We start from the raw sequence: 25,469 nt of genomic DNA on the forward strand, positions 1-25,469 counted from the left end.
CTCGCAGGACCTGACGAGTTTGGAGAACCTTACACTTTTGCAGTTTATTCAGTCATTCCTGAATGTTTGTACAGATGCTGTTATTTTATTTTCACTAGAAACTATTTTAGCTACTGTTACTAACTGCCAGGTCTTTGTAATCTTAGCCGATGATGCCAGAGAAGCGGTTAAGCATAGAATTGCTGGGATACTTGTATCAAATCACGGAGCAAGGCAACTGGATTGTGTACCAGCAACTGTAAGTTAACCCCCACCTACCCCCAATGTCTTACATTTGTTCAGATATGTAATAAATAGCTTCTGGGTTTTGCTGTGGCTATCATTTGATGTTAGGGCCTGTTAGGGTTCTGGGCATTAATGCAAAGAGGTCAATAATGCCCATGGCGGGTGCAACGTATTATCAGGTGCCAAGGCCTGAGGCCTACAATGCACCTGAGATTTTTGGAGTACCTCAATACAGCAGACCAGTGTAAAGGGCACTGGGAGGCTGCGCACAAGCTATGTGCAAGACTGTGTGCAAGACTCAAGCCCCCGACTTCCATGACAATCAGGCGGCTAGCCCATAATGCAGCTGGAGTGCCATAGCTATGTTCCAGCCACACAATTGTCCCATTTGGAACAGGCACAGAAGGGATTTCTGCATTATATTTCCCTGTCACTCTGGCCCAGTACACCCTCCCCTCCCTTCTCCCCACCCCCCTATCCCTGGGATCCCAGCATCTCGAGAGCAGAATGGTACCAGGGATGAGGGAATTCAGTTACGTGGAGAGACTAGAGAAACTGGGGTTGTTCTCCTTAGAGCAGATAAGGTTAAGAGGAGATTTAATAGAGGTGTTCAAAATCATGAAGTTTTTTTTATTCGTTCCTGGGATGTGGGCATCGCTGGCAAGACCATCATTTATTGCCCATCCCTAATTGCCCTTGAGAAGGTGGTGGTGAGCCGCCTTCTTGAAACGCTGCTGTCCGTGTGGTGAAGATAGGGAGGGAGTTACAGGATTTTGACCCAGTGACAATGAAGGAATGGCGATATATTTCCAAGTCAGGATGGTGTGTGATTTGGAGGGGAAATTGCAGGTGATGATGTTCCCATGTGCCTGCTGCCCTTGTCCTTCTAGGTGGTGGAGATCGCGGGTTTGGGAGGTGCTGTCGAAGAAGCATTGGCGAGTTGCTGCAGTGCATCTTGTAGATGGTACACACTGCAGTCACGGTACGCCGGTGGTGGAGGGAGTGAATGTTTAAGGTGGTGGATGGGGTGCCAATCAAGCGGGCTGCTTTGCCCTGGATGGTGTCGAGCTTCTTGAGTGTTGTTGGAGCTGCACTCATCCAGGCAAGTGGAGAGTGTTCCATCACACTCCTGACTTGTGCCTTGTAGATGGTGGAAAGGCAGGTGGTGAGACACTCGCCACAGAATACCCAGCCTCTGACCTGCTCTTGTGGCCACAGTATTTATGCGGCTGGTCCAGTTAAGATTCTGGTCAATGGTGACCCCCAGGATGTTGATGGTGGGGGATTCAGCGATGGTAATGAGGAGAATAAGGAGAAACTGCTTCCAATGACAGAAGGGTCAGGAATCAGAGAACACAGATTTAAGATGATTGACAAAGGAACCAGAGGTGACATAAAGAAACATTTTTTTACGTAGCGAGTTGTTATGGTCTGGAAGGCACTACCTGAAGGGGTGGTGGAAGCAGATTCAATTGTAACTTTCAAAAGGGAATTGGATAAATACTTGAAAGGAAAAATTTTGCAGGGCTATGGGGAAAAAGCAGGGGAGTAAGACTAGTTGGATAGCTCTACCAAAGAGCCAGCACATGCACGATGGGCTGAATGGCCTCCTTCTGTGCTGCATCATTCTATTATACTATGATTTTATAAACATGCCTGGAGCATGGTATGGTATGGTAGGTCCCAGTGGGGTAAAAGCCAGCAATAATCAGCCCATCAGACAGCCAGCCCACGGCAGCTGGCAGAAGATGGTAGGAAATCTTCAATTACATGGGAATTCTGAGGCTCTAACCCAGTGTTATCAGTTCATCACATGAATAAACTGACTAAAACATTATGGTAACAAAGTCCTGCAGGCAAATTAGCTGTGTTAGCTGCTCTGGCTATAATGCATGAATGTAGAGGTCATGCCTGCTGGGTTAAGGGGGCACAGAGTGAATTTAAAGCAAGATACCTTAGTGTTTTCATTAGTTTGGCATTCAGCTTTTGAAGTTTTAGTTAATTTGTTAAGATCTTGTTTTCCAAAATCTCATGAAGGCCTGAACGCCTTAATGCCCTCAGAAAAGGTGCTTTTCTACAGATTGATATTAATGTAGATTCAGAAGGTTCCTTGTAGAATCGTAGAATGATACAGTGCAGAAGGAGGCCATTTGGCCCATCATGCCTGTGCTGGCTCTTTGAAAGAGTTATTCAATTAGACCCGCTCCTCAGCCCTTTCCCCATAGCCCTGCAATTCTTGCCCCTTCATGTATTCTTGTACTGATTTGAACTAAAGATTTAGACTGGTAGAAAAGTGCTGTGTGAAGGTGATATAAACAATGTGCTCACATCATTGAGAACTGTCAATGTAAGATTCAACGCGGGTAACATACTGCGACCCCATTATGGAAGTGTGTTTAACTTAACATCACCTTACATTACATTTTCAAATTCAAATGAGGGATTGTCATTTCTAACGAGTGGCACTTGCCAGGTCCAAGCGCCATTTCTCCGTTCTAACATCCCTATGGTCCACATCTGCTGCACTTTAAAAAACAATTATAGTGTTGAAGGTCACTGGTTCTCTGATTATGTCCTTAGAGCACCAGGAAAGCCCAATACCCAGTTTTAAAACTCAGTCTTTAAAATATAAAAGTTTGTAAGAAACTAGTAAGCATTGTGAGTGATCACACTATTTTAATAAACATATATTTCTTAGTTCTGAGCACATTTATATATTTATTATTTCTGAGCATATTCATTACTTCTGACGAAAAGTCATCGACCTGAAACAATGGGCTGGATTTTGTGGGAGGTCAGGGGGTGCGATCGGTGGCAGGTTGGTGGGAAAGTGTTTTTTTTTTCCCCAGCGGTTTGGGACCCCGCTGTCACCCCGCCGCCACGCGCCTTTCCCCGATGTCGGGTCTGTCAGCGCTGAGCAGACCCGACACGCAGCGGTGGGTTCACAGCGGGGTACCCAATTCAGGTAATTAGAAGCTTGTTTAGAGCCACTTAAGAATGAATTTCAGCTCACCTTCTGCATTTGACAGCTCCCCCACGGGGTCCATGCTAGTTGTGGACCACGTCTGTCAAGCTGAGGCGGGAGTTCAGTGGCCATGGAATCAGCTGTTGAGTTGACAGCTTCAAATGTAAAGTAAAAGCTCCCACCTTACAGACATATCTTCCCTCAGCCACAAGCTCTTCCTCACTGCATTTCCACAACAGATTCATCATGCTGCAAGTCTTTACACAAGTCTCCATCCAGTCTGACCTCATTACCTCTCTCACCATTGACAGATCGCTTCTGTCATCTCTACTACACCTGCCATCTATTCCATCAGCATGGGTGCCCTTTATACTCTCACACCTTGGTCCTCAGAATCCCACCACGATCAGCCCCAACACCAGCAGCACCAGCAGAACCAACAACAACACCACCAACCTTCCCTGCAGTCATCTGATGCTGCACAGGACACAGGGCATCAGCACCTGACCACATTGCTGCTCGGGAGGCCAGGGATGGCCTCACCATGGCCACATTTACTTCACTTGACGCTGTACACCCTGGCTGCCACATGCTGTGCCAGGTTGGCACCACCCCACACCAACACCATAAAACATCCCTACAATGCCCAAGCCATTCCTTTCACACTCACCACCATTGCGGAGGGTACCATTATGTCTCACCATTCACTGCAACTCACTAAACCACTTCCAAAGGTGCACACAAATTTGTCCAAGAACGCAAAGTGTTGAAAATAAAGGTTTTAATGTTTGACACCACATTAACAGAAACTTTAAATGAACATGGCATAAAACACCCAAGTGCCTACCCTTGTGTATTGTTAGTTGGTATGATTGCACTAGGATGAGTGTGAGTGTGAAGGGTGGCTAGTGAGATGGGGATGTGATAATGTAGATAGAGAGGGATGGGTGGAGGTGCAAGGTAAGTTGGTGTGAGTAAGGATGTGCAGGAGTAGGGTAGGGAAGGCAGAGTGATGGGGATGTGATGAGTGGCACAACTGGATGAGGTTGAGTGTGGCTTTGTACTAACATTTCGTGGTCTGCTGAGATCATTGAAACATTTGCGGCACTGCACCCAGGTCCTCTTGATGACATCCCTGCTTGTGCCCTCCTGTGCAATGTGCAACCAGGCTGTGTTAATGTCCTGGGGAGGTTTCTTCCAGCCATTGGAAGGGAAGAGGACCTCCCTGTGTGCTGTGATACCCTCCATTATGGAGGGAGTCATGGGAGAGCCTGGGTGCAGCCATGCACTTGTGTGCAGTGCTTGTCAGTGTTTGCAGCACCTCAATGCTGTAGAACACTGACAGCTCAAATGTCAAAAGAAAGTTGGACATGGTCCCTTTAAGGAAACCGGCTGATGACGTGTCATCAAATGACATCACCAGACCCGCTTCCTCTAATTGTTTGAGCAAGTGTCTTGTAATTTTATTCCTTCGCAGCTTTCAAAAATCTCTGCCTGTAGTCGAGTAACAGCTCAATGATGTGAGTGCATTACGAGCACATGCTGAAAGGGGTGATTAGCTGACCCCTGTCAATTGTTGGGTTATCATGTCAGTACATCCTCTAGAGAGCCTAACTGTCCTTCATCAAGTTCAAATGTGTAGCATTCAATCATTATATATTCAATGAAACGGGCCTTATTGTCTGACATCCCCTATTTTATACCTGGCTATATTCCTTGGGCCATTTACTCTTCTTGATTAACTTAAAACATTTTTGAAGAAAAATGCCGATAGTGTTGGATGACGTAGCATGGGAGGAGGCTCGTGTGGCGCATAAACACCGGCACAGACCAGTTGGGCCGAATGGCCTGTTTCTGTGCTGTAAATTCTATGTACGGTCATTCTTATTACCGGAAATGTTTATAAAGATGACTTCTTGTGCACAGCCACATTAGTCTATTTGTAAAAGTCGGTAAGTGGATGAAAAGCAATGGGATGGATCCAGTGGAGATTTTCTAGGGTGTTACTGGGCCTGAGGTGGGGTGGGGGAGGGGTGGGGTTACATAAATTGGAGCTTCTTCCTGTAAGCTGAGAAGGGTAAAGGGTGACCCAATAGAGGTCTTCAAAATGATGAACAATTCAATAAGGTGATGGCTGGTCTCACTGGTTGGAGAGGCGGTATTAAGAGGGCACAAATTTAACAGAATGGCAAAAAAGGATTAAAGGGGAGGTTAGAAAAAAAAAGAAACTCTTCTTTGAGGGATGTTAGAATGTCGAATTCTCTGCCACAAACCATTGTTGAAGAAGAGCCCACTTGCAGTCCCGGTCAGAAACCTCAGCCGCTGCAAGTGCATATCGGAGAATCGGGTGCGTACTGCACACGTTTTTCTCTGATCATTCATTTAGATGGTTGAAAATCATGCACCATGTGTACTCGAGTATCCAGTAGGCACCTGGGGCGGGCGAGGGTCCCTGATTTGGAGGGGGGAGGGCGTGAAGTTGTAAGGTGACCCTTGTGAAGTAGGGTACAGGGAAGTGAGCAGGAGAGTCAGATTAGACGAGGCTGCCTGTATTATCTGGTTTGCACTTATTTTAGTGTCAGCATTAACCTGTTTATTAATGTAAATGGGGATTATCTCAGTGTCGAAATGGGGCCAAGCTGAAAATCCAGGTCCATCGCTCATGTGGAGAAAAACAGCAGAACAAACTCGATGGGCCAAATGGCCTGTTCGTGTGTCATAGAGTCATAGAGTCATAGAGTTTTACAGCACAGAAAGAGGCCCTTCGGCCCATCGTGCCTGCGCCGCCCATCCATCCCTGTCCAGTCTAATCCCATTTTCCAGCATTTGGTCCATAGCCTTGTATGCAATGGCATTTCAAGTGCTCATCCAAATGCTTCTTGAATGTTGTGAGGGTTCCTGCCTCTACCACCCTTTCAGGCATTGAGTTCCACATTCCAACCACCCTCTGGGTGAAAAAGTTCCTCCTCAAATCCCCTCTAAATCTCCTGCCCCTTACCCTGAATCTATGCCCCCTTGTTATTGACCCCCCCACTAAGGGGAAAAGTTCCTCTTTGTCTACCCTATCTATGCCCCTCATCATTTTGTACACCTCAATCAGGTCCCCCCTCAGCCTTCTTTGCTCCAAGGAAAACAACCCCAGCCTGTCCAGCCTCTCTTCATAGCGGAGGCGCTCCATCCCAGGTAACATCCTGGTGAATCTTCTTTGCACCCTCTCCAAAGCAATCACATCCTTCCTATAGTGAGGCGACCAGAACTGCACACAGTACTCCAGCTGTGGCCTCACCAGCGTTTTGTACAGTTCCATCATAACCTCCCTGCTCTTATATTCTATGCCTCGGCTAATGAAGGCAAGTATCCCATATGCCTTTTTAACCACCTTATCTACCTGTTCCGCTGCCTTCAGGGATTTATGTACATGTACACCAAGGTCCCTCTGACCCTCTGTACTTCCTAGGGTCCTACCACTCATTGTGTATTCCCTTGCCTTATTTGTCCGTCCAAAATGCATCACCTCGCACTTTTCAGGGTTAAATTCCATTTGCCACTTTTCCGCCCATCTGACCAACCCGTTTATATCGTCCTGTAGCCTGAGGCTTTCCTCCTCACAATTTACCACCCCACCAATTTTCGTGTCATCTGCGAACTTACTGATCATACCTTTTACATTCTCATCCAAATCATTTATGTAGATCACAAACAACAAGGGACCCAGCACCGATCCCTGAGGTACCCCACTGGACACAGGCTTCCAGTCACAAAAGCAACCTTCGACCATCACCCTCTGCCTCCTGCCACTCAGCCAGTTTAGGATCCAACGCGCCAAGGCACCCTGGATCCCATGGGCTCTTACCTTCTTGACCAGTCTCCTATGCGGGACTTTGTCAAAAGCTTTACTGAAGTCCATGTAAACCACATCCACAGCATTTCCCTCATCCACCCCCCTAGTCACCCCCTCGAAAAATTCAATCAGATTTGTCAGACATGATTTACCCTTGACAAAGCCATGCTGACTATCCCCGATTAATCCTTGCCTCTCCAAGTGGAGACTAATTTTGTCCCTCAGAATTTTTTCCAATAATTTCCCTACCACAGATGTTAGGCTCACTGGCCTGTAATTCCCTGGTTTATCCCTGCTACCCTTCTTGAATAATGGTACTACGTTAGCTGTTCTCCAGTCCTCTGGTACATCCCCTGTGGCCAGAGAGGTTCTGAAAATTTGTGTCAGAGCCCCTGCAATCTCCTCCTTTGCCTCCCACAGCAGCCTGGGATACATCTCGTCCGGGCCTGGGGATTTATCCACTTTTTGGCCTGCTAAAACCGCTAGCACCTCCTCCCTCTCGATGCTAATATGTTCAAGTATGTCACAGCCCCCTTGCCCGATTTCTATGTCTGCATCGTCTTTCTCCATAGTGAACACAGATGCAAAAAATTCATTTAAAACCCCGCCTACATCATCTGGCTCTACACACAGATTGCCACTTTGGTCCCTAATGGGCCCTACCCTTTCCCTGGTTATCCTCTTGCCCTTAATATACTTATAAAACATCTTAGGATTTTCCTTTATTTTGCTCGCCAGTGTTATTTCATGGCCCCTCCTCGCCCTCCTAATTTCTTTTTTAAGTATGCCCCTGCATTTTTTATACTCCTCTAGGGCTTCTTCCGTCTTTAGTCTTTTGTAACTGCCAAAAGCCCCCCTTTTATTTCTAATGCATTTTTGTATATCCCTTGTCATCCAAGGTTCCCTTTGCTTGTTGGTCCCACCCTTGACCTTTACAGGAACATGTTGGCGTTGTACTCTCTCTATTTCCCTTCTGAAAGTCTCCCACTGTTTTGATGCGGATTTTCCTATAAGTAGCTGCTCCCAGTCCAATTTGGCCAGATCCTGCCTTATCATATTAAAATCGGCCTTCCCCCAATTTAGAACCCTTATTTCCGGGCCGTCTTTGTCTTTTTCCATGACCACCTTAAATCTCACCGAATTGTGGTCACTGTCGCCAAAATGCTCTCCTACTGACACTTCCACCACTTGCCCGGCTACATTCCCCAGAATTAGGTCCAGTACCGCCCCCTCTCTTGTAGGACTTTCTACATGTTGGCTCAAAAAGCTCTCCTGGATGCACTTTAAGAATTCTGCACCCTCTAAGCCTTTCACACTCTGACTATCCCAATTTATATTGGGGAAGTTGAAATCCCCCACTATTATTACCCTATTATTTTCGCACTTTTCTGAGATTTGCCTACATATCTGTTCCTCTATCTCCCCCTGACTGTTTGGGGGCCTATAGTACACTCCCAGCAAAGTGCTTGCCCCCTTTTTGTTTTTAAGTTCTACCCATATGGCCTCATTAGAGGAACCCGCTAATATATCATCCCTCCTTACAGCAGTAATTGACTCCTTAATTAATATTGCAACACCCCCTCCCCTTTTACACCCCCCTCTGTCTCGCCTGAAGATTCTATACCCCGGAATATTGAGCTGCCAGTCCTGACCCTCCCTCAACCATGTCTCCGTGATAGCAACAATATCGTACTCCCATGTGTTCAACAACAACTTCAGTTCATCCACCTTATTTGCAAGACATTCTATCAATGTTTGTGTCCCAGTCCCCCCAAATGACGCAGTGACGTCAGAAAGAAAGAAAGACTTGCATTTATATAGCGCCTTTCACGACCACCGGACGTCCCAAGGTGCTTTACAGCCAATGAAATACTTTTTGAAGTGTAGTACTAGTAATGTAGGAAATGGCCACATATGAAGGCTCAGTGCTTTTGTCTGAAATTCCTCTCTCTGGTATTTTAATGGAGGCATTAGCCCATTTAGTTTAGATGTTTTAACACCTCTGTTAAAATGACAAAGGTGAGAATCTCACGAATGCTTGAAGTTTTTTTTAAAATTCCTGGTCTTCCTCTTGGTGATAGTGTATGTTATGCATCTTCTTGAATCTATTCCGGTATTCCTTTCGGCACCTCTCCAGTAGGAGGTGTAAGCGAGGTGTCTGGCTGCTGGATGTGAACGGGAGCTGTTGGGATGGAGGTGGCCCGTTAATTCATTGTACTTGGTTGTAAGCTGGGCCAGCAGCTGTTTGAACCATGGTAGATGCTGTCATGGCTGCCTGGGTTCTGCCTCCTTTCTGGCACATCCTGTGTCATTTGTGCAGGGGTTGGGGTGGGGGGCTGGTGATGGGCAGGTGGGGGCGGGTTGGATCGTGACAAATTCCCCTAGAGACAACTCCTTCATCTATGTCTACCTGATCCACATGCCTGCTGGTGAACTCTCTCTTGTCATGTCCACCCAGCTGGGTGGATGCAGACATGAGGGCAGCAGTGAGGGTTGTGGAGCCTTGACTGAAGGCTCGCTCCATCCGATTCTCCCAGCATGTTGAAGCCAGCCAAAAGAGTCCGTCGTATATTGGAGCCCTAGACATCTGTAGCTATAATCTGAGCATTCGAAGGATACTCCAACTGGGTTTCGGACCTCTGTCACTCAAGCTTCACAACAGATGGCCCTGGAATTGCAACACACACCATGATGGACTCTAGTCTGTTAAGTCGACATGCATGACTGTACACATTCGGGTAGTAGGCCCCTCCACAGTCACCGTCGGACCTTACATGGGACCTTGTGTACACTCAAATGACTACAGAAGCATTTTGTGCTCAAATAGCAGCAATCTTTTATGTGTAGGCCAAATGGGGATTTAAATCTTTGGCTCCAGCAGGTAAGGAAGAGCGGAAGTTGGTCAACAGGTTCCTGCTTCTCCACGGTCACCTTGATTGATGCTTCCCATCCATGCTCAATCTTTCATCCGTGCTCCCTCTTGGGGTGCATGGGCCTGTCCTGAGGCTTGCGACTGGTGGCGTGAATGACTCGGAGTGCTGGAGGCTGTAGCTAGTTCTTTTGGATGAGACGTTAAACTGAGGGCCCGTCTGCCCTCTCAGGTGGGTGGAAAAGATCCCGCGACATTATTTCGAAGAAGAGCAGCTGAGTTCTTCCTGGAGCCCTGCCCAATATTTATCCCACAAACAACATCACTAAAAAAATAGATTATCTGCTCATTGCTTCATTGCTGTTTGTGAGATCTTGCTGTGCACAAATTAGCTGCCACGTTTCCCTACATTACAGCAGTGGCTACACTTCAAAAAGTACTTCATTTGCTGAAAAGCACTTTGGGATGTCCTGAGATCGTGACAGGTGCTATATAAATGCAAGTCTTTCTTAATTCTTGGGGGATAACAGAAGAGGAACACTAGAGTGCTGCCTCAAGACACTGCCTCAAATGGAGCTTGTATGGCATTATGTTCCATGTTGTGGTATTCTGTTGCAGCCCCCATGGCTGGCAGAGACCAGATTTTTTTACCTGCATAAGGCAATTGCCCACAGTGACATTAGATGTCAGTGCCCCTTGCAAATTAGGCGCTCTCTCATTGATCCTGCAATCTCTGGTGGGCCAGTGCTAAGGGCATCAGCAGGCGTGATCCTGGCATAACTTCCAAGAGAATGACGCATGGATGTTTGGAGCCAGTGTCTATAATAAAAGGCCTTTCAGTTTTCACCCACAATTCTTATGGGTCTACATTAAATAGTAACTGATGCTATAATGTATTTTTCTCAAATTGAAGTTTCTTTCCTTTGCTGGCTGTAAGGATCCTGTGTGAACTACATTTGGCCAGCCTCCATTCAGTTCCTAGTAGGCACAGATCGATAATGTAAATCTGCCCCTGGTTTGACACTAAATTGGCAATCTCACTTAAAGTGATCACTGGATGGCTGATGTGAGAAATAGAATTGCCACGTTGATGCAGTAGGGGAGGTTGGGGCTGAAGCAGGTGGTTGGGGGAAATTAGAATGAGCTTTACCTATGCGGAACCACACTATACCTGACCCAGGGGTGCTTAATAGTGCCACTGGGAAGGGTTCATTTTCAACATCACTGCCTGGGCAATAATGTGGCGGAGTGGATTGCTATAGTTCTAGAACAGGTGGCTGATCCGCTCCGCCATATTACTGCTCAAGCATTAAAGCTGAAAAGGACCTCTTGGGTGTCTAAAATGGAATGCCGTCTATTCTTAAGCACTAATATTGCTTAGAAAGAGTGAAAGAAAAACTAGCATTTCTACAGCACCTTTCACGACCTCAGGATGTCCCAAAGCGCTTTACCGCCAATTAACGACTTTTGAAGTGTAGTCACTGTTGTAATGTAGGAAACGCAGCAGCCAATCTGTGCACAGCAAGCTCCCACAAACAGCAATGTGATAATGACCAGATAATCCGTTTTTTTCGTGATGTTGATTGACCAGGACACCGGGGATATCTCCCCTGCTCTTCTTCTTAATAGTGTCATGGGATCTTTTACGTCCACCTGAGAGAGCAGACAGGGAAACATCTCATCTGAAAGACCGCACCCTGGTTCAACATCTCATCTGAAAGACGGAACCTCCAACAGTGCAGCACTCCATCACTGGAGTGCCAGCCGAGATTTATGTGCTCAAGTCTCTGGAGCGGAACTTGAACCCATAACTCTCTGTCTCAGAGGTGAGAGTGCTATCCACTGAGCCACAGCTGACATGGCTTACCGTAAAAAGTGCAAAATTCACAGTTCAAGAATGAAAAGATACACTCTATTTCTTGCTTGCCTCTATCTTTTCTCAGATTGATGCCCTTGCTGAGATCACTGAAGCTGTAGAAGGGAAGGTTGAAGTCTTCTTGGACGGTGGAGTGCGGAAGGGTACCGATGTGCTGAAAGCACTCGCTCTGGGCGCCAAGGCTGTGTTTTTGGGAAGACCAGTTCTCTGGGGCTTGGCATACCAGGTAAAGAGGAAATGGTTAAAACCTAGGACATCCCTGGCAGGGCTGCTGTGTTGCTGGAGGGCTTCCACCCCGCCACTCTACCCTGTCACTGATCCCGGTCCTAAATCCCGGGGGATAGGGCCGTTCGCTTAACATGGGTAGGGGCCTGTGCCATCTTCAGTGCTCCCTGGGCATCTTGCCCTGTGGTGAATCTGGAAATTTGGAGGGCACTTAGCCACTCCAGCAGGTGAAAGAGGGTGGGTTATTCTGCTCAAACTGATTGAAGAACAAAGTTTGGAGTAGACACGATCCATCCTTTAGTTGCTGATTTACTCATGGAAATCGATTTGTCTGCCTCCAGGTCAAAGGTGCCATCTCCTCTGGTTGGAATTTTAAATTGGGGCCAGAAAGGAGTGGATTCTCGATGGAACCGGATTTCACTCCAAGTTCTTTCCCATTCCTAGATTTCTGACTAGTAGAATTCCTCCAGAGAAGCGGAGACATTTTGGGGCCTACCTGTCTTACCATAAATGATGTCAAAGTTCAGTTTTTAAATCATGCTTTTTCTTGAAACAATAGGGGGAACAAGGAGTTCATGATGTCCTACAGATGCTAAAGGAAGAATTCAAGTTAGCATTGGCTCTTGTGGGTTAGTAGCATATGAATAATTATCTTGGCATTAAGAATATTTACATAACACAGTGAATCATATCCTGCTGGAAGGTGAAAATGTCTACAATATTAATAGTCCAACTATCCTGTCAATCTGTTCCTTGTCTGTGCTTCAATTTCCTCCTTCTCATTCTTTCTCTGTTTTAGTTTGATTTCTCCCTGTTTCAGTTATCTCTCTCTCTTTTTTTCCCTGTCAATCAATTCCCCCTTTCTTGTGTTATCGATTTCAGTGTGCTATCTGTGTTCCAGTTTCGATGTGACTGTTGCAGTATAATCTCACTCTGTCTGTTTGGCTGGCTGGTTGACTCTACTGCACTCCATTTTACAGTTTGGTCTGCGAGGGGACAAGTGACCGTTGCGCCCATTCGAGCTCGTGTAGTAACCTCCATTTCACAGCTGGCACAGTGAGGTTAGAATCACAAAGTAGCTTATCAGGGACCGAATCTATTCAGCGGCTGTCGCCCATTTTCAACGAACAATTCGGCTCCGTCCAGATCCTGTCAGAAATGACTCACCCTGTCTTTTCTTTTTTGAAATCATGAAAATCCCCCAGTGTGGAGGTAAGCGGGCTGGGCCTGCTTTAAGTCGTCATGGTGATGCAGAGTGCTGTGTTTGTTGGCAAGAGGCACGGTCTTGCTGTCCCTGGATTTCTGTAACAAGCTATGGGCTCACGATGAGTAAGCGCTCTTAATTAGTAGAGACACTTCTGCTATTCTAGCAATACATGGCATATTTCACGGTGGCCACACCTGCTAAGAGAAATGTTCATAGTTATGTTGTGTGGTTACTATTGTACGAACCGGAAGCATAGTCATCTCTTTCAACTTGCACATCACCTACACTATGTATGACCTAGGAACCTTGAGACCATGTATGACCTAGGACTATGTATGACCTAGGAACCTTGGAACCGTGTATGACCTAGGACTATGTATGACCTAGGAACCTTGGGACCTTTGTAGAACACCTCCGTTCAGTCCGTAAGGGTGACCCCGAGCTTCCGGTCGCCTGTCATTTCAATTCACCGCTCCATTCCCACTCAGACCTCACCGTCCTCGGCCTCTTGCATCGTTCCATGGAAGCTCAGCGTAAGCTCGAGGAACAGCACCTCATCTTCCGATTAGGCACTTTACAGCCTTCTGGACTCAATATCGAGTTCAACAATTTCAGATCATAACCTCGGCCCCAATCATATTTTTATATATTTTTTATCCACACTTTTAGTTTGTGCCTTTGCCTTTTTTTTTCTCTCCCACATGGCAGCTGTCTTTCATTCTGCCAGCGTATTTCACACTTCATCTAGAACCATCCTTTGTTTCTTTACCTGTCCTATTACCATCTCGTCTCGCCTTAAATATCTCTTAATGTCTCTTCACCCCCCACAGAGCTTCCCTTTTGTTCTTTCATCCCCTCCCCCATTTCCCAGCCCCCAAACTTGCTTTTTAATCTGTTTAATTTCCTGCTTTTTTCTCAGTTCTGACGAAGGGTCTTCGACCTGAAACGTTAACTGTTTCTCTCTCCATGGATGTTGCCTGGCCTGCTGAGTTTTTCCAGCGTTTTCTGTTGTTATTTTGGATTTCCAGCATCTGCAACATTTTGCTATCATAGCTGGGACCCATGCTGGTTCCCATAGCGACACCTTTAATTTGGAGGAAGTGGGTGGAGTCAAAGGAGAACTTGTTCAATGTGAAAACAAGTTCAGTCAGGAAATAGTTTCTCTCTTTCTATCCTTTCAAATCCTTTAGTGATCTTAAACACCTGAATTAAATCACCTGTTAATCTTCTATATTTGAAGCAATACAAGCCTAGTCTACGCAAACTGTCCTCATAAATTAACCCTTCTAACCTCGGTATTATTCTGCCAACCTAAGATCGTCAGGATTGCTTCTTTGAAGCTGGTAAGGGAATGATGTGCTACATCCTGCCACTACTTTAGTCTCAGTAATCCTTGTTGATCTATGTAGTAACAGACTTGAGGGCAGCAATTAGATTTGTGAAGCGCTGCCTCAAACTCCTTTCAGTCCAAGCCTTAGTTTCTCCGCTGCTACCACCACTTGCTGGAGATCACAATCTAAACCCTCCAGGATGTGCTGCTTGTTGTGCATGTACCTTTAAGAGAGAACTGTTTTACAGCTCCTGTATACTGTAGTACCGGCAGTGACCACACCTGTATACAAAGCCGGAGCAGGCTTTTGTACTTCAGTCGTGAGACTACTCTACTCTAGTAAACACCTGTTGATTGTTAAGTTACAGCCTCCGTGTAGTTCTTGGGGAAACATCCTATTTAAAGAATCATGGATCTAACAGTGGCGACGAGGTCGATTCGAATCTGCCTGCAACTCTGCATTTCCCGTCAAGGAGTCGCTCCGGGAGGACGGTGGAAGAAAGTTGAGGCCAGAAGCACGGGTGTCGACCACGAGCAACCACCCAGTCATCCGGCAGCAAGTGAACCTCGCAGGAGTGGCTGTTGAGAGCCACGATGATCCAGCAACAGACTGGCAACAGGTGCAGCGTACACCCTTCCTGGACAGCGGCGGCGGGAGCCGACCGACGGCGTAGAAAAGCCGAGCAGCGTCGACAGGGTAAGAGAGAGGGTGAAGCGCACAGGGCGTGGCCGGGGGTTAAAGAACCGAGCGGCGTCGAGGAAAAACAAGCAGAGAGAGAGAGAGAGGTTAAAGCAGCAGCCGGGTTCAGGACCGAGCGACGGCAACGGGAAAGGCGCAGAGGAGAACGCGCAGAGCACAGCCAGGGCTCAAGGGCTGAACCGTGTCCGCGGGGAGAAGAAGGGAGAGCGCGGGAGACGCCATTAAGCTGCGGAGAAGAAGGGAGAGCACGGGAGATGCCATTTTTTTTAAGCCGCAGTGGAGAAGAAGGGCGAGCGCGGGAAGGAAGGAAAGCGCAGGAGACGCCATTTTGTTCCAGCGGAGAAGAAGGGAGAGCGCGGGAGATGCCATTTAGACAGTTAAATTACACCCAGGGATGGCGAAGAATGGCAGTATCACGGCGTTCGACAGTGAAGTCGAAGATTGGGCGACATATGTGGAACGCATTGAGGTGTACTGCAGGGCGAATTAAGTGCCAGATGCTAGGAAAGCACTGGTTTTGTTAAATCCCATGCGTGCAAAAACTTATGGCTTACTGCGAAACCTGATAACCCCAGAGAAGCCCGTGGAGAAGAATTTCGAAAGTATAGTAGAAATCCTACAGGACCACTTAAGCCCCACACCGCTGCTGATAGCAGAAAGATTTAAGTTCCACAAAAGGAACCAGCATAAAGATGAAAGTAATGCTGAGTACTTAACGGAACTGCGCAAGTTATTGAAACACTGCCAGTTTGGAGCGGGACTATCAGATACGTTAAGGGACAAGTTTGTGTGTGGGCTTCAAAGTGAAGGAACCCAGAAACGGCTTTTATCAGAAAAGGATCTTACGCTGGACAAGGCTTTCAGCATGGCAGTATCACACGAAGCAGCCGCACGGGGCGCTGCAGAGATACAACGGAGACCGCAAGAATACGGCACCAATGAAATGTCATATGGAGCAGGGAAGTGTTATCGCTGCAGCAGAACAACACACGATCAGAAGGATTGTTGGTTCAAGGACCAAGTGTGCAGACAGTGTGGAAAAACAGAACACATAGCAAGAGTCTGCAGGTCAGGGAAGAAAACCAACAGCAAGAAATCTCCACAGGAGAAGTACAAAAAAGTACATAAGGTGATGGACAGTAGTTCAGATGAACAGGGAAATGATACAGACTCCGGAAGCAAGGAGCTGGGTTGTCTGAAACTACATAAGGTAACCAAAATGGAGGATCACCAGACTATCTGGGTCACACTCAAGATAGACGGAGTCCAAGTGAAAATGGAATTGGACACTGGATCAGCCCTAACAGTCATAAACCAAAGGGACTACAAGCGGCTATTTCCACATATACCCTTGAAAGCTACAGAGATTGTCTTGAAGACGTACACAGGGCAAAAAGTCTACCCCAAAGGAAAAATAAGGGTGAAAGTGATATACAAAGGCCAGGAAATATCTAAAATGGACCTATATGTATTGCCAGATGGAGGACCACCACTACTAGGACATGAATGGATCCGGAAGATACTATTAGATTGGCATTCCATACAGGCACTGAAGGTTGAGGCAAAAAAGGATGACGACACCACACCTGGACGACTGTCAAAAATGCTAACTGACGCACAAGAAGTGTTCCAGGAGGGACTCGGAACACTAAAAGGCATAACAGCAATGATTAAAATAGAGGAAAATGCAAGTCCAAAGTTTTTTAAGGCCAGACTGGTGCCTTATGCGATCCGACCAGCCGTTGAAGCAGAGCTGGAAGGGTTGGAACGTTCAGGAGTACTGTCCAAAGTAGACTGGAGTGAGTGGGCTACACCCATCGTCCCTGTAATGAAGAGGTCGTTGAGTAATACGCCTGGGGAACCAAAGAAGGTCCGCATCTGTGGGGATTTTAAGGTGACAGTGAACCCAGTCCTTCACACGGTACAATATCCGATTCCACGGATTGAGGATATTTTCGCCTCGCTATCTGGAGGTAAACGCTTCACCAAAATTGATCTGGCCCAGGCGTACTTGCAAATGGAGGCAGAAGAAGCCTCGAAACAATATCTCACAATCAGCACTCATAAAGGTCTCTATCAATACAACCGACTGGAGTTCGGGGTAGCATCAGCTCCGGCTATTTGGCAAAGGGCGATGGCTCAAGTCCTGCAAGGGATTCCAGGGACCCAGTGTTATTTGGACGACATCCTGGTCACGGGCGAAAATGACAGTGATCACCTCGGCAACCTGGAGAACGTGCTCACTAGATTAAAGGAATATGGGCTACGAGCTAATCGCCACAAGTGCGAGTTTTTCCAGAAGCAGATCTCGTATTGTGGCCACATTATTGATGAAGAAGGGTTACATAAGTCTCCTGAAACGATTGAGGCAGTAGTCAAGGCTCCAGCACCGGAAAATGTATCACAACTGAGGTCGTTCCTCGGGCTGGTAAACGACTATCATAAGTTCTTACCAAATTTGTCTACAGTAGTACACCCATTGAATACCCTACTGCAAACGGGGGTACCATGGAAGTGGAATGACGAATGTAAACGAGCTTTCCAGAAGTGCAAAGAATTGATCGCATCAAAAAAGGTGTTGGCCCATTTCAACCCAGCACTACCAATTCAGTTGGCAATGATGCATCACCCTATGGTATTGGAGCGGTGCTGTCGCACAGATTTCCAGACGGGTTGGAGAGGCCAGTAGCCTTTGCGTCTCGGTCACTAACCTCAGCCGAGCGCAACTACACCCAGATCGACAGGGAGGCCCTCAGCCTAGTATGGGGAGTAAAAAAATTCAACCACTATCTGCATGGGCAGAAGTTCACCTTGCTGCCTGACCACCAACCACTTGTCTCCATCTTTAATCCTAAGAAGGGCGTTCCGGGGATGACTGCACAACGGTTACAAAGATGGTCCCTTTTCTAGGGGCGAACCAATATGAAATAGAATATAAAGGCACGAAACAGCATGGAAACGCTGATGGGCTATCACGCTTGCCACTGCCTACTGTGGAGGAAGCACCAGCAGTGGACCCTATCGAGATATTTTATTCGTCAATAATTGAACGATTGCCAGTAACTAACGCGGATATAGAGAAGGAGACCCGCAATGATCCGACACTGTCTCGGGTATATGATTTGACGGTGAGGGGATGGCCAACACATGGCGACTCACTGTTGCCAGCATTCTCATCCAGAAGAGAACAGCTGTCAGTATGCCAGGGGACAGTGATGTGTGGATCCCGAGTGGTAATTCCACCCAAGTTAAGGGAGAGAGTGCTCAATGAGCTTCACAAAGGTCATCTGGGAGGGGTAAAAATGAAAAGCCTTGCTAGGGCTTATGTGTGGTGGCCGGGGATTGATCAACAAATCGAGGACCTAACCAAGAGCTGCTCAGTATGCCAGAAGGTCCAAAATGCACCACCACATGCCCCTCTACACCCATGGGAGTGGCCCTCCTCTCCATGGCAACGGGTGCATATTGATTTTGCTGGTCCATTCATGGACTCAATGTTCTTAATAGCAGTGGATGCGCACTCGAAATGGCCTGGGGTGATAAAACTGTCCTCAACCACTACAGAGAAAACGATTGAAGTCCTACGGACCATATTTGCCAGGAACGGCTTGCCAGAGCAGATTTGCTCTGATAATGGACCACAGTTTGTGTCCGAAGAGTTTCGGAAATTTATGAGAAGGAATGGGGTAAGGCATTACACATCCGCCCCGTATCATCCAGCCACAAATGGATTGGCTGAGAGGTTCGTACAAACCTTTAAAAAGGCGATAAAGGCCATGTGCGATGATGAAATTCCACTACAGCATAAGGTGGACAATTTCCTGTTAGCCTACAGAAATGCAACACAGGCAGTTACCAACCAGACCCCGGCCATGATGTTCTTTAACCGAAGGTTGAGATCTCGTCTGGATTTGCTCAGACCAAATGTGCGAAGAAATGTTGAGGATAAACAATTCCAGCACATCAATGAGAAGCCGACAAGGAGCTTCAATGTAGGACAACCAGTCTTGGCCCGTGACTACCGAACAGAGAAATGGCAACCCGGAACGATATGCACACGGCAGGGGCCATTAATGTACACAGTGGATGTCGGAGAGAACATTGTGAGACGCCACGTCGACCAGATCTTAGCGTCACAGGAACGAGTCAACCCCATGTCTCGCGTACTTGGGGATGAACCCGACATACCGGTAGCATCTACCTCAGAAACAGTAGCAGTGGAAACTGATGAACTAACCGACGAAAGGGGGCCAGAATCGCCTCCACACCAAGAACAAGAACCTCAGGGAAGGCGCTATCCCGAAAGGATCAGGAAGCCGCCCCAAGACTGAATTTATAAATGGACTATTTTCAGTTAATGTTGCATGTTAAAAATGTTAATTGTTAAATGAATGTTATGGTACTGTTAATCTAAAAGGGGAGAAATTGTTGTGTATGTACCTTTAAGAGAGAACTGTTTTACTGGTCCGGTATACTGTAGTACCGGCAGTGACCACACCTGTATATAAAGCCGGAGCAGGCTTCTGTACTTCAGTCATGAGACTACTCTACTCTAGTAAACACCTGTTGATTGTTAAGTTACAGCCTCCGTGTAGTTCTTGGGGAAACATCCTATTTAAAGAATCACGGATCTAACACTGCTGCTCATGAATAGCGATCGGCACTGTGAGGTGCTGGCGCTCTCGGACCACTGCCAGTGTTGGCAGGCTGTTCTATCCAGTCTCGTAAAAAAACCAGGAGAGGAACATGTAATGCTGGCTGTAAAAGACACCTTCAAACTGTGCTTGCGTTGCAGTACACTGTGTGTTATGGTTCTATGGTTGAGTTTTGCTGATGTATGAGGGAATAGGTAGACATGATAAGAACAGAATGGTATTAGCCCTAATCTTGGGGGGGCCCCATAGTTTCAGTATTCCCCACTCCCTCTAAGCTGTTCATAGCCACTCGTTCCAGAATGACCTTTCCAAAGGCAGTCATAGAATCATAGAATGATACAGCACAGAAGGAGGCCATTCGGCCCTTCATGCCTGTGCCGGCTCTTTGAAAGAGCTATCTAATTAGTCCCATTCCCCTGCCCTTTCACATGGGCTAAAAATTTCTGGACCCTCCTCCAGCTTGGGTCTGCACCCTTCTGTTATGAGCTAAATTGACCTGCAAGCAGGGAAGTAGCTTTGAGATGTCCAGTTTAAATAGCACATACAGTGGCAGACAAGTGGCCATCCTAAAGCCCACCCTTTGTGGCAGTAACTGAACAGATATCATGCAGCTTGGTTGTGTTTGAAGGATTCGCTGTGTGAAGCCTCTTTAAGATTTCAGCGTGATGACAGTTTCAGTTGTAATTTGCAGCTTGTATTTGTGCCATTCTGCAATAAGAACATAAGAACATAAGAAATAGGAGCAGGAGTAGGCCATTTGGCCCTTCGAGCCTGCTCCACCATTCAATGAGATCATGGCTGATCTTCTACCTGAACTCCACCTTCCCACACTATCCCCATATCTCTTGATTCCCTTAATATTGAAAAATCTATCGATCTCTGTCTTGAATATACACAACGACTGAGCCGCCACAGCCCTCTGGGGTAGAGAATTCCAATATTGCCAAGCATAGTAAAGTAAGCATTTCGAGGGTTGTACGGGTGTGTGAATGCTTTGGTTGATGCAACAGTAAAGAGTAACAGGTTATGAGGAAACACTTCGTGCCATGTATACTTAGGGCCTTACTTGGTACAGGATGCTATTTATAAATCCTTACCGTGGTAGCCTTCTTCAGATTTGTCCTCTTATGCATTTCTATCCAGGTTGTCTGGGTATTGGTGGCAGCATTCACCCCTGTAACCTATCTGCTGCCAGCTTTGTCACATCAGACATTTTGGGCTCGATTTTGCCATTGGGGTGGGCTGGGGGCGTGTCAGCCGCTTTTCGTGTTAGCCACCCGACTCCAATTTGATGTGGGAAAAATATGCGATTTTCCCCTAATTGGGCAATTGATTTCCAGCGTGTGGGAACCCCTGGCCCACTTAGTCTTTCCATCCTGAAAGTCGCCTCCGATGACGTCATCAATGCTGCTGGATTTAAGGCCTGCAAGCAGCCTTGCTTCTTTTGCAGACTGCAAACCTTATGCCCTTTGCTGTGATAGATTCCTCCAGCCAATATGTCCAGCAGTAGGACAAAGTCTGCACCAAGGTTCGATAACGCCGCCCTGCAAGCTCTGGTGGAGAGAGCAAAAGGAAATAAGGAGGTGCTCTTTCCTTCCTCAGGGAGGAAGAAGCCTCCGCAGCAGACGAAAGCTGTGTGGATGTGAAATAAAGAATAGATTTGCCTTTCTAATCTAGGCTTTATTAACTTTAAAATCCTGTAGCACATCTTTCTACACCCAGTCCCAACCAAAGCTGGAAAGAACTGAATTTAAGATGGCCACCACAAATCACATGACATCAACTACCAATGAGATTACAGCATATATCCCAAGGCAGGAAACAAACAACCAATCACAATACTTCTTACTAAACATAAAGAATAATCACCACATTCACCCCTCCTTTTAAAATATACTCCAACCTAAATAACCTTTACAATTTATAATTAATTATTTACAACTAAAACTGTGCACAGACAAGAATAAAACTATTCAATATGACACAATACTAAGTGAACAACAACAGATAGTAACATTGCACATAAGTATTAAGTATCTCTCAACTAAAACAATATAATATATTTCAACAATTTTAAAACATTACTATCAATTTAAAAGTCCATTTTCAATCGGTCGACCGGATATCTTGTTCGTGTCGACCTTCTTAACCTTGGTGAAATTCCTTGCCCTCCCACACCAGAAGACACAGAAGTATCTTCTGCAGGAAGGCTATCCATATCCCAATTTTCAACGGTTTCCGGATTAGAAATCCCATCAGAAGGTAAACTGGGACGGTCATAAACATCCATCGAGGGCTGACTAATAGAAGTATAATTATCTGCAATCGGATTGGAAATATTCGTAGTATCTGTAACAGCATCCACATTATCTGAATCATGACTATTGTTAATATCCTCAGAAGAGGGCTGGCCACCACAAGGAGCCAAGTCTTTAATTGAAACGGTACTTTCTTTCCCATCTTGGAATCGAATATGAGCATATTGGGAATTTGCCTCCAACAGCTCCACCTCCTCCACTAAAGGATCATATTTTGACAATCTAACATGGCATCAAAGCAGCACAGGTCCCTGCATAGTAAGCCATGAAGGTACCGAATATCCCATAGTAGATCTCCGCGGATAGTTAAAGAGCCTTTCATGGGGGGTCACATTAGTAGCCGTTGAAAGCAATGATCTAATGGAATGCAGGGCATCAGGCAGTACCATTTCCCACTGTGTATTCTTAAGGTTCCGGGATGTCAAAGCCAACATAACTGCCTTCCAGATCACCCCATTGTATCGTTCGCACTGTCTATTACCCTGGGGATTATACTGGGTAGTTCTACAAGTAGAAATTCCCCGACTCTGAAGGTATTCCTTCAACTGGGAAGACATAAAAGAACTTCCCTGATCCGAATGGATATACGCAGGCATCCCAAAGATGACAAAAAGTTGAGTCAGACATTTGATAACTGTAGCAGCTGATACATCTGCGCAAGGAAAAGCAAAAGGGAACCTTGAAAACTCATCCACAACAGTAAATATATATCGGTTTTGAGTAGTTGAAGGAAGAGGCCCCTTAAAATCGACGCTCAAACATTCAAAAGGAGAAGTAGCCTTTATAAGATGAGCTCGTTGAGGCTTAAAGAAATTCAGTTTACACCGAGCACAGATAGAACATGATGAAGTCATCCGCTTGACGTCTTCAACTGAAAAGGGCAAATTCTTACTGCGTACGAAGTGTATCATCCTCGTAACCCCAGGATGGCATAAGGCATTGTGAAGATTAATAAGCGTATCTCCGTGAATCACAGAACAATAAGCCCTCGACAGCGCATCAGCAGCAACATTATCCTTCCCCGGACGATAAACTATATCAAAATGGTAACATGCCAACTCAATCCTCCACCTCATTATTTTATCATTCTTAATCTTTCCAAAATGTTTGACATCAAACATAAAGGACACAGACTTTTGATCAGTTACCAACGTAAAATGTCGCCCCGATAAATAATGTCTCCATTTACGCAGTGCTTCTACTATTGCATACGCCTCTTTCTCTATTGAAGAATGCCTTTTTTCACTATTGTTCAAGGTACGTGAGAAAAAGGCCACAGGTCTTCCATTTTGGTTCAGAGTAGCCCCAATAGCAAAATCAGAAGCGTCCGTCTCAATCACAAAAGGAACCTGCTCATCAATAGAATGCACAACTGCTCCAAGGATATCCTTTTTAAAATTATCAAAACACGTCCTGGCCTCCCATGATAGAGGATATGTCGTAACCCGAATAAGAGGCCAGATCTTCTGTGAAAAATTTGCAATCCAATTAGAATAATAAGAAAACAGTCCAACAACTCGTTGCAAAGCCTTAGAATTAGTAGGACAAGGTAAATCAATCAATGGTCGCAGATGTTCTGGATCTGGTTTAATCTTGTTTCCCGAAATAATATACCCCAATAGATTTACCTCAGTGGTCGAAAAGATACACTTCTCTTTATTAAAAGTTAAACCAACTTTTTCCGCAGCTTGAAGGAATCTTTTTAAATTAGAATCATGCTCCACCCTTGATTTGCCACACACTGTGATGTCATCTAAGTATGAAAAGGTGTCAGAGAGAGAGTTATCACTTATAAAAGCATCCATTGCCCGTTGAAAACAAGCAACACCATTAGTAACACCAAATGGTATTCGGCAAAACTGATACAGCTTTCCGCCAGCCTCAAAGGCCGTATATGGTTGATCCTTCTTAACAATAGGAATCTGATGATAAGCACTCTTTAAGTCAATAGTGCTAAAAACCTTATACTGAGATACTTTGTTGATAAGCTCATCAATCTTAGGCAAGGGGTACGCATCTAATTGAGTATACCTATTAATAGTTTGGGAATAGTCTATCACCATTCGTTTCTTATGTCTCTCATTAGTCGTGACAACTGCCTGTGCTCGCCAAGGTGAACAACTAGGTTCAATGATTCCTTCCAATAAGAGACGTTGAACTTCAGAATTAATAAATTCTCTATCCTGACTGCTATACCTTCTTGACTTGGTAACAATTGGCTTACAATCCGGCATCAAATTGGAAAAAAGTGATAATGGAGAAATGGATAAAGAGGTTAATCCACAAATAGATAAAGGTGGCTTAGTCCCTCCAAATGAAAAACTGAGAGACTCGTGTAACTGAAGCACATCATGACCAATCAAAATATCCGCACAGAGATTAGGCAAAACAGATAGGCGTATATCAGTATACGTATTACCTAGAAGAATCAATTTCACAAGGCAACAACCAGCTACTTGTGAAGTGAGAGTCGTCTGAGCCATACACACCTGATACGTAACAGGCGAAATTTTCAAATGCTTCTCCTTCGCAAACTGAAGACTTATAAAACTCTCGGTACTGCCCGCATCTATAAGGGCCTTCACTTCCAACCCATTAACTTGGGCCGTAACTATAGCTTTGTTTAGGCCATGAGCAAATGCAGCAGAAATTGATGCAATAAACGCCCTATCTAAAGGCTGAATAGTCACAGAGGAGGTAATTGAACCTGATGATTTACACACACATGCGTAATGACCTTTCTTGCCGCATTTACTACACACAGCCTCCCAAGCAGGACACTTCAGACGAGGGTGCCGGACGTTCCCACAAAAATAACACTTCTGAATCCTAGAGGCAACAGCCGCCGAAGTAGAAACTGTTTCAGAATCTAGTAAACCACTCCTATTAAGTCCACATAATTCCTTTTCTTCCGGAACTGCCGAAACCACAGTCGCAGGCCGATTAAAAAGAGCATAAGAATCCAAACTTCTCTGAGCCACATCCAATGTAGAAGCTTGCTCAAAAGCACTCTTAAGATCCAAAGTCTTATTTTCTAACAACCGCTGACGAATTGATCTAGACAGTAATCCATTAATAAAAGCATCCTGTACCGATACTTCCTTATATTCTTCAGCCGTCACGGCCTTATAATTACAGTTAACACTAAGGCACCGAAGTGCTTGTAAATAAGTATCCAAAGATTCTCCCACCTGCTGCCTACGGGCAGATAGAAGGTGACGTGCAAATACCTCATTCTTTGGTTTAACAAAAACCTTT

General features: G+C 45.8%; 1 protein-coding gene across 1 annotated transcript in view; it reads left to right on the top strand.

The window, feature by feature from the left end:
• The window catches only part of hao1 (hydroxyacid oxidase (glycolate oxidase) 1), a 135,341-nt gene that overhangs the window by 91,017 nt on the left and 18,855 nt on the right, over positions 1-25,469 (top strand). Inside the window, exons 5-7 of the mRNA XM_085981712.1 lie at positions 147-238; positions 11,844-12,002; positions 12,561-12,630. Coding sequence (XP_085837838.1) covers positions 147-238; positions 11,844-12,002; positions 12,561-12,630 — 321 coding nt within the window. The remainder of the gene's footprint in view (positions 1-146; positions 239-11,843; positions 12,003-12,560; positions 12,631-25,469) is intronic.

The sequence above is a fragment of the Somniosus microcephalus genome, chromosome 3 (assembly GCF_052327205.1).
Source record: "Somniosus microcephalus isolate GS21.2 chromosome 3, FLI_Smic_1.0, whole genome shotgun sequence".
In the NCBI taxonomy this organism is placed as follows: Eukaryota; Metazoa; Chordata; class Chondrichthyes; order Squaliformes; family Somniosidae; genus Somniosus; species Somniosus microcephalus.